Source organism: Bombina bombina, chromosome 6 (genome assembly GCF_027579735.1).
Source record: "Bombina bombina isolate aBomBom1 chromosome 6, aBomBom1.pri, whole genome shotgun sequence".
NCBI lineage: Eukaryota > Metazoa > Chordata > Amphibia > Anura > Bombinatoridae > Bombina > Bombina bombina.
This window is the reverse complement of record NC_069504.1, coordinates 1,053,761,311-1,053,771,651: the sequence shown is the minus strand read 5'-3', so window position 1 is coordinate 1,053,771,651 and position 10,341 is coordinate 1,053,761,311. Positions and strand designations below refer to the sequence as shown.

The window sequence follows — 10,341 nt, the reverse complement described above, 5'->3', positions numbered from 1 at the left end:
ATGATAATGCTGTTATCTTTCTTTTAGCCTTGGGGTTGTCCTGTCCAGAGGGCATGGAGAATATATCCTTATCGGCAACACATCCTTAGAAGAAGGTGAGCTGGTTACGGAAACAACCACATTATTTTAGCTTCCTGTCTTGCATATATAAATGGTCTGTAGAGAAATGATTTTTTCAAACAACTGCTTTGTCCTCATATATATATAAAAGGCATATATTCAAAAATATATATACATATACACACACAAAAGATTTTTAGATCCTTTGCTTTTATATTCAAATTGGGATCTTAGTCACACAATATGGCCATATTCTGCTTAGCCAATCACCAACTTACAAGGTGTCCTAATGTTGACTGGTCCTAATACTACAATACTTTGCCTTTATGGGCTGAATCATTCCTGCTTCTTTAAAAAAGAATGAGACTCCCTGGCTTTATATGCAACTCCATTATAAAGTCTTACCACATGTTAATACATGTGTTTGTGCTGTATGCAAGGTGAGTGGGACCAAAAGATGCAATTGATTTATTATGACACATGACACATCTTCAGCACACACGGATAATATGGGACAATGCATGCCAAAGATTTTTAGATGTCAAAAATGATTTTTGTATTAAAGGAAAATTAAACATGATTACATTTTTATTGAAACTGACAAAAATAATCAGGGTTATAACAACTGGGGTCTCAGAAGTCTCAATTGATATTGGATCCGCTAGGGGACCATATGGCCCTGTAATCAATGTCTTTACAGGCGGAACTGGTGGGGCCTTTGCTCCAACTGTATCATGGCTGGCCACTCTGTGTGCCCCCCTGCAATAAACAGGTCAGAATTTAAAGGAAAATGCATGGATTTGCCTTTACAATATAGTGGCAGGGATTCCAAGATGGCCACCCCATTGTTGCTGTACAGAAAAAACTGCCACCATATTTGCACAGGAAGACTGCAGAAGTGCATATCCTATGTACTAACCAAGGGCAATTAAAACATACTTTTATTCAGTACAAGAACATTAAAAAGTAATACATTTTAAAATATTGTTAAATAAAAAAAAATAAGTTTAAATTCTCTTTTGAGGCACATATTGTCCAGAAAAGGGCAGGACATGCAAATAACGTTTGTCTGTATTGTTGTCACCCCCACACCTATCTATATCATCTCTTCCATCTGTTATCCCTCCCAGTCCACTCTGTTTATCTAGATCATGGTTATCCTAGGGAAATATTTAACCTAAATGAGGTAAATTTCCCTTCATGACAGATGTCACATAATTCTAGGGTTGCTATGCTGGTGTCAGTAAGATGCAACTAAAAGGATCTGAGTACACTTGCACCATCTGTGTATTCTGTCCTCTTATAACTGACCTTTATGAGACATTTCAGTTGGTACGTCTCACATAAGCTTAGCATTCAATCATGCTGAATAGCTATAATAAGGAAATATGTTAATGGTGCAGACAAGGATTAAATTATGACAAAATATGAAACTAGTTGCTACTGCATATTCCAGCCAATCACTATGTAGCATGTAGACAGTCAGGGTTCTGAATTCCACATAATCCACTTCAGCCTCTCTAGGGGCGTTGGACACATTGCAATTTTCAGAGTTTAATGAATATAAAAAGCAGCAGGCATAATAAATAATGAATGTGCATTGCAAAGTTGTTAAAGGCATTTTAATGCAGAGTAAAATCTTTATTTTAATGTCCCTTTAAATTTTAAAAAAGGAGCAGAAACAGACAATTTGGCATTTTATATATAGGGGCTGATTTACCATTGGGCGGACGGACATGATCCACTGTAGCGAATCATGTCCGCCTCACATCGATAAATGCCGACAGCGTATGCTGTCGGCATTTATCATTGCACAAGCATTTCACTAGAAATACTTGTACAGTGCCACCCCCTGCACATTCGAGGCCAATTGGCCGTTAGCAGGGGGTGTCAATAAACCCGATTGTATGCGATTGGGCGGATTGCTGTCCGCCGCCTCAGAGGTAGTCGACGAGTTAAGGAGCAGCGGTCTTAAGACCGCTGCTTCTTAACTCCTGTTTCCGGGGAGCCTGAAGGCTTGTGCGGAAACAACTGCATTCAGCTCCATACAGAGCTTGATGACTTGGCCCCATAATCTTATATTTTGCAGTTTTATGTTAACAATTCAGAGTTTTGTAATGCATTTGTATAACATCAAAATAAATATCAACACCACTAAAGTTTCTGCATTTTCCAGCAGGGAAAATAAATTTATATGGAAATCTGTCCCATAGAATTATATATATTTATGTAGTAGACAAGGGATAGCACTTTTACATTTTAAATGTTTAGTCATGTCTTAATGTTTGCTTCCTTCATACCTGAGTGAATTACTTTCCCAGGGGCCAAATTATCAAGCTCCGAATGTAGCTTGATGCCCCGGTTTGCCAGGAACAGCAGTTATAAAGCAGCGCTCTCCATAACTGGTCCGCTAAGGCTGCGGACATCAATCCGCCCAATGCTTTTCCTCATGCTATTGGGGTTCCTTGCCCTTTTGTGGTCTCTCTCTCTCTCCTGGGAATACCTGCCCTTATGTATTCCCCTTCTCTCTCTCTCTCTCTCTCTCTCTTTCTTCTCTCTCTTTCTGCTGGGAATACCTGCCCTTATCCCTCTCTCTTACTATGCATCTCCCTCTCCCCCCTCTCTTTCTTCTCTCTCTCTCTGCTGGAATACCTGCCCTTATCCCTCTCTCTTACTATGCATCTCCCTCTCCCCCTCTCTTTCTTCTCTCTCTCTCTGCTGGGAATACCTGCCCTTGTGTATTCCTCTCTCTTACTATGCATCTCTCTTTCTCTCTCTCTCTCTCTCTCTCTCTCTCCTGGGAATACCTGCCCTTATGTAATTCCCCTTTTCTCTCTCGCTCTCTCTCTTCTCTCTCTCTGCTGGGAAATATCTGCCCTTACGTATTCCCTTTCTCTCTCTCCTCTCTCTGCTGGGAATACCTGCCCTTATGTATTCCCCTTCTCTCTCTCTCTCTCTCTCTTCTCTCTCTCTCCTGGGAATACCTGCCCTTATGTAATTCCCCTTTTCTCTCTCTCTCTCTTCTCTCTCTCTGCTGGGAATATCTGCCCCTACGTATTCGCCTTCTCTCTCTCCTCTCTCTGCTGGGAATACCTGCCCTTATGTATTCCCCTTCTCTCTCTCTCTCTTCTCTCTGTCTCTGCTGGGAATACCTGCCCTTATGTATTCCCCTTCTCTCTCTCTCTCTCTCTCTCTCTCTCTATATATATATATATATATATATATATATATTCTCTCTCTGCTGGGAATACCTGCCCTTATCCCTCTCTCTTACTATGCATTTCCCTCTCCCCCACTCTTTCTTCTCTCTCTCTCTCTCTCTCTCTCTCGCTCTCTCTCTCTCTCTCTGCTGGGAATACCTGCCCATGTGTTTCCTCTGTCTTACTATGCATTTCTCTTTCTCTCTCTCTGCTGGAAATACCTGCCCTTATGTATTCCCCTTCTCTCTCTCTTTCTTCTTGTCTATCTCTCTGCTGGGAATACCTGCCCTTATGTATCCCTCTATCTTACTATGCATCTCTCTCTCTCTCTCTCACACTGCTGGAAATACCTGCCCTTATGTATCCCTCTCTCTTACTATCTATGCATCTCTCTCTCTCTCTCTCTCTCTCTCTCACTGCTGGAAATACCTGCCCTTATGTATTCCCCTTCTCTCTCTCTTTCTTCTTCTCTCTCTCTCTGCTGGGAATACCTGCTCTTATGTATCCATCTCTCTTACTATGCATCTCTCTCTCTCTCTCTCTCTCTCCTGGGAATACCTGCTCTTATGTATCCATCTCTCTTACTATGCATCTCTCTCTCACTCTCTCTCCCCCCCCCCCCCCTCTCTTTCTTCTCTCTCTGCTGGGAATTACTTCCCCTTATGTATCCACCCTTCTCTCTCTCTTTTTTTTCTCTCTCTCTGCTGGGAATACTTGCCCTTGTGTATTCCTCTCTCTTACTATGCATCTCTCTCTCTGCTGGGAATACCTGCCCTTATGTATTCCCCTTCTTTCTCTCTCTTTCTCTTCCTTCTCACTCACTGTTTTGTTTATTGCTCATTTCTCTATCTCTCCATTTCTCTGTCTCTCTCTGCACCTCTGTCTTACTTTGCCTTTATCTTCACTCTGTCCCCATGCCTCTACTACTACTATTGAGGTTACCTGCCATTTGACTTATCTCTCTCTACCTTTCTCCACTTCCCTCCCTGCTTCCTATATCCCATACTCTCTTTTAGGACTACACGACCTCCTTCACCCAGATCTCACATTGGCCAATGAGTGGTGAGTAGAATTTCTGCTGCACTTTCATTAACATTTATAAGTGCTGTGAGGATGTGCTGAGCAAATGTTCTCATATAAATATACATGAATGAGCAGTGACTCACTGCCTTTATAGTGGGCGGACTTGACATTAATCCCAGTATAACTAGATATCATTTGGCAAATTATGCTCTTATGTATTCTAGCCTATACAAATGACTAAATCATAGGATATAATTGTAACCATACCATATATGTGAGTATAATTAACCTGTGTATTAATTCATTTTTTTTTTTATTAAAGACATTTTTTTGCGTAAAGTATTTTGTAGTTTGTGCTATACATTATTGTCCTTATAACTAATTTACTCAAAACGTTCAATTGGTGAAAAATCTACCAATTAAGAGGTAGCTCTCCCAATCTTAGATAATTAGTGCTATAAGATAGCATAGGATTTGGAAAGATGTGTCTCACTAAAGCATTCCTTAGTGAATGTAGGCCTCTGTGTTATTCTTATGACTTCTTCCCTTTTAGGATTTATTGCATTACTGATATAGATCCTGATCACCGAAAGCTAAACCAGCTACAGGCAGTAAAAAGGTTCCTGATGGGAGAGGACCCAGATCTGGAGTGTAAGTCTGTTGGCTGTTATTGTTAATCTGGCCTGGGGCCCCTACCTAGTCCTTTAGCGCATTCCCCCCTCTTCTCCAGGCTGATTATTATGCCGAACAGGGGTAGCATGTTTAATCTGTTTAATGATAGCAATATTCCTCATCAAGCATGAGATGTGTAGTGAAGGAGATGTAGAAGACAACAACTGAGATTGTGTGTCTTTCTGGGTCTGTACAATACAGCAGGATCATCAGTTCAGATACAATATGGTCCCTATAATAGAATACAAAATACAGAGGCAGTTCTAATAAATGTGAGGTTGCTAAATGGACAAAAAAGTAAATGTCAATGATATTTAGTACTGGTGGGAGAAGGGTTTGGGCTAATTGTCAACCATTAAAAGGATTGGAAACTCAAAAATTTTATTTTGTGAGTCAGACAGAGCATATAATTTAAAAAAAAGTTTCCAATTGATCATGATTGCTTTGTTCCCATGGTGTTCTTTGTTGAAGAGATACCTAGGTAGGCATCTGCAGCGCTACATGGCAGGAAATGTTGCTACTATCTTGTGCTCTTGTAAATGCATAACATTCTTGTAAACTGCTACCATATAGTGCTCCAGAAATCTCTAGCTTTGTGTCCCATCGTGTTTATGGGTTCTTGGCTGCTTACTGTGGTATTTGAATGTGTAGAATGTGCCTCAATAACCACACTTTGTTATCTTACTTGTGGTCTGAAGGCGATGAGGAGCTGGTCCAGGAAGTACTCTTTGATGCTGTGGTCACAGCTCCATTAGAAGCTTATTGGACACAGTTGGCCCTTAATTTGTCTAGGTAAGTGGCCCTAATATTGAGAGTTTAGGTCTTGCTGCAGCTTGTTTTCTGCAACGCTTGTATTGGAGAGTAAACAAGAATGCATCAAATTGAACACAATTAGTAAATGAAAAAAAATGAACACTAAAAACTATTGGTATTAGTTCACTATATAATGTTATAGTAGGGAAAAATATATGTAAGGAATATGGGGTGGTAATGAATTCCTTTTATTAAGTCTCTCTGTTTATAGTTTGCATTAATGGTCACCTTCTTGTCTTAGGATACTCTTTCCATTTGTTTATTTGTATCTCTGTCTCCTTAAAGAGACAGTCTAGTCAAAATTAAACTTTAATAATTCAGATCGGGCATGCAATTTTAAACAACTTTCCAATTTACTTTTATCATCAAATTTGCTTTGTGCCCTTGGTGGTGTTTTTGAAAAGCTAAATCTAGCTAGGCTCAAACTGATTTCTAAACCGTTGAAAACCACTTCTTAGATCAGAGCATTTTGAAATTTGTTCACAGTTAGACAGTACTAGTTCATGTGTGTCATATAGATAACATTGTGCTCACTCCCATGGAGTTATTTAGGAGTCTGCACTGATTGGCTAAACTGCATGTCTATCAAAAGCATTGAGATAAGGGGGCAGTCTGCAGAGGCTTAGATACAAGGTAATCACAGAGGTAAAACATATATTAATATAACTGTGTTGGTTATGCAAAACTGGGGAAAGGGTAATAAAGGGATTTGCTATCTTTTTAAACAATAACAATTGTGGTGTAGACTGTCCCTTTAAATCATTGCTTAAAGGGACAACTAGCTGCTAAGAGTTCCTTGTATTCAAATTTGCTGCATGAACACCATTTAAAATAGAATGGGCTCTCTCCCACCCCACTGGGAGGTTGATTTTTGTTGCTGCAGCATCAACATTTTCAGTATAGGTGACACTTTCAACAGGCAAAGGAGCTATTTCAAATGACAAAATAAAGGAGCTATGTGTAAACAATTTAATTGACTACAGCAGTGTGTTCTAAATGGGTCATTGTGAACACTTTGAAGAAAAGAAAATGTTGCAGTACAATGTTCTTTTATAAATATAATCAAGTGTAAAAAAAAGTATAAACCAATATATACAAAATTTGTGATAATAGAAGCAAGATAAAAATTTGTGACTGCACCAGGCACAAACAATAAAAAATATAAAAGGATATATTGTAACAAACAGCAAACTGCTTTCCTGTCTGAGCATGCGTCTTTTCAGTGTCAGGTGGAGTGCTGTTGTTTAGAATGCAACAAACTGGAATCAATGGCTGAGTGGCACAGCTCACCACAAACCCTTACTGATGCACTGAACACTAACACAGTGTTTCAACAGGTGCCAGGGGAAAGAGAGCAATGAGACTAAACTTAGTAGCTGATCTCTCTAGTATTTTAATCAGCTCCTACAAAACAAACAACAATTAAGTACTAGGAAGTAGCTGTAAGTTTATAAATTTGAATATCAAAGAAGAACATACCTTTGTACAAGTTTTAGTCTCGCTAACCAGATGAATATAAACTTGCAAAAGATACTTAAAGGACCACTCAATGCATGTGCATCATAAAGACTGATTTAACACCTACTCTGAATTTCAAATAAACAGTAGATTTTATTTTCTGGCCCCCCTGTATCATGTGACAGTCATCAGCCAATCATAGACTAGTAGGATCTTGTTCCCCAGAAATTGTGCATTTAAAAAGACTATGCAAAATGTAATAATGGAAGTAAATTAGAAAGTGTCTTAAAACTGCATGCTCTTTCTGAATAGTAAAAATGTATTTTTACTTGAGTGTCCCTTTAAAGGGACATAAACTCCAAACTTTTTCTTTCATGATTCTGATAGAGCATATCATTTTAAACAACTTTCCAATTTACTTCTTTTAACAATTTTCTTTGTTTTTATGTTATCCTTTGTTGAAAAGCAGGAAGTTAAGCTCAAGAGTGTGCACGTGACTGCAGTACTATATTGCAGCAGTTTTGCAATAATGTCATACATTAGCAAGAGCACAAGATGGCAGCACTATTTCCTGTCATTTAGTGCTCCAGACATGTGCACGCTACCTAGCTAGATATCTCTTCAGCAAAGATTAACACGAGAGCAAAGCAAATTTAATAAAATAAGTAAATTGGAAACTTTTTAAAAAAATGTATTCTGAATTGTGAAAGAAAAATGTTGCGTTTCATGTCCCTTTAAACACTCACAATGCCCAACCTCCCTCTGTTCCTACCCTCTCCTCCACCTCCTATTTGTCGGAGATAAAACGCTCTGAGCATATTGTCTGTCCACCATTTAGTATATGGGGCCCATTCACTCAACCAAATTGCTTGATGATGATATCATTGCCTTTGCTATTAACTCACGACGGAGCTCATCCCTAGCACGCTTTAGTAATAACATCCTTCTGTGTTAACAATGTCACTACCCAAGAGTTACTCATGTTTATACCTTTTCAGGTAGCAGATACTATGCAAGTTGGGAAACTGAAAGTTTGTTTTTATCCTTATATATATATTATAATTTAATACATCATTTAAAAATGGATTAAACTATGTTTTTATAAACATATTAGAAAAGTTTTGAAAATAAAATTCTATTTATTTGTTTATTTTTTAGAAATGGTGAATTAGAATCCCAATGCTGATACATTCTACACAGTCTTTTTTTTTTTATAAGTCCATCAACTCATTTATATTTGTCCTAAACTATCGTCAGCAAAGACTGTAGAATATTCCAAATGTTGTTAAATTTTATTCAGATCTTTTACTGATATATACTATATACATATATATAAAAATGAATTTAAAGGGATAGTCTAGTCAAAATCAGTTAGAGCAACTTTCTAATTAACTCCTATTATCCATTTTTCTTTGTTCTCTTGGTATCTTTATTTGGAAAAGCAAGAATGCAAGCTAATGAGACGTCCCATTTTTGGTTCAGCAACTGGGTAGCGCTTTCTGATTGGTGACTGCATTTAGACACCAATCAGCAAGCGCTAGCCAGGTGCCGAACTGAAAATGGGCCGGCTCGTAAATTTACATTCTTCCTTTTTCAAATTAATATACCAATAGAATGACGAGAAATTGATGATAGGAGTAAATAAGAAAGTTGCTTAAAATTGCCTGCTCTGAATCATGAAAGTATAATTTTGACTAGACTATTCCTTTTATTGTGCCCTTATGTTCTGGACTTGTGAACACAAATATGTTGTCACATAATTAGCAGCTGACAGTGTACCTCCTGCGTACAGACTGCTGTGCGCTCTCCCTTCATGCTCTCTGTTTTATTGCAGCCAGGAGGATGGGATAGAGGTTGCATTCCTGGGAACACGGGCTGGACTCATGAGGAAAAACCTGTTTGTGGGCTCTGAGAAAATGTCCAACAAGTAAGTTGATTATTGAGAGTTAATGGTTATAAAAACAGTACAACTATGTAGGTCTTGTATCTAGCTCAATCTGGAGCAAATGTGATGCAAAATGACACAAAATGACACAATTATAGAACTACCACAAGGACTTGTCACATGACAGATTAAAGGGACATAAGTGTAAATGAAAATGTTAGAGGTTTTTATTATCGATTTGTTGCTTGCATATAGACAGGTTAAAGGGCTATAACTACAAAAAGAAAATGCATTTAACCCAACCCAAGTCAAAATGAGACTTTTAGGATTCAGATGGAGCATGCAATTTTAAATAACGTTCCAATTTATTTGTGTTATCTAATTTAATTTGTTTTCTTTGTGTCCTTTGTTGAAGAGTAAACCTAGGTAGGATCATAGGACTGTCAATGTCTTTAGCATTATTTTGCAGCAGTTTGCAACAATGTATAACTTTGCAAACTAGGTTTACTCTTCAACAAAGGATACAAACAGAACAAAAAAATATAATACACCTAAATTGGAAAGAAAGAATATTGCATGCTCTATCAAAATCATGGAAATCTTATTTTGACTTTAATGTCCCTTCAAAGTCAACTTTAGAGCACCAATGCACTACTAGAAGCTAGCTAAACACATCTCATGACCCAATGTTAAGAGACAAATGTCTGCAGCCACCAATCACCAACGAGCTCCCAGTAGTGCATTGCTGCTTCTGCGGATATGTAGGTACTGTATGCTTTTCAACAATGGATACCATGAAAACAAAGTACATTTGATAATAGAAGTGTCTTAAAGGGGCAGTAAACGTAGAAAATAATGTTATATAATTCTGCACATAATGCAGAATTATATAACATTATTTTAGCCAAACTTTATGCAACATAATATTGCCGGTGAAATTTGATTAAAAAAAAGAGGGTTTTTCAGACCGCCACTCTTGCTGTACTGAGCGGGTCTGGTTTCCCCCCTGAACGCATCTGGGCAGCTGTCTAGTCACAGCCCTGCCCGATCGCGCCAATACACTCAATGCAGCTTGCTCCTGCTATCAGAGTGTATTGGCACGATCGTGCCGGGCTGTGACTAGACAGCTGCCCAGATGCGCTCAGGGTAAAACCAGACCCGCTCAGTAGAGCAAGAGCGGCGGTCTGAAAAACCCTCTTTTTTTTAATCAAATTTCACCGGCAATATTAT

The 10,341-nt window shown here is 38.4% G+C and overlaps 1 protein-coding gene across 1 annotated transcript in view; it reads left to right on the top strand.

Moving 5' to 3' along the window:
- CACNA2D4 (calcium voltage-gated channel auxiliary subunit alpha2delta 4) overlaps window positions 1-10,341 on the top strand; it is a 1,345,448-nt gene that overhangs the window by 829,879 nt on the left and 505,228 nt on the right. Inside the window, exon 25 of the mRNA XM_053718853.1 lies at window positions 9,065-9,153. Coding sequence (XP_053574828.1) covers window positions 9,065-9,153 — 89 coding nt within the window. The remainder of the gene's footprint in view (window positions 1-9,064; window positions 9,154-10,341) is intronic.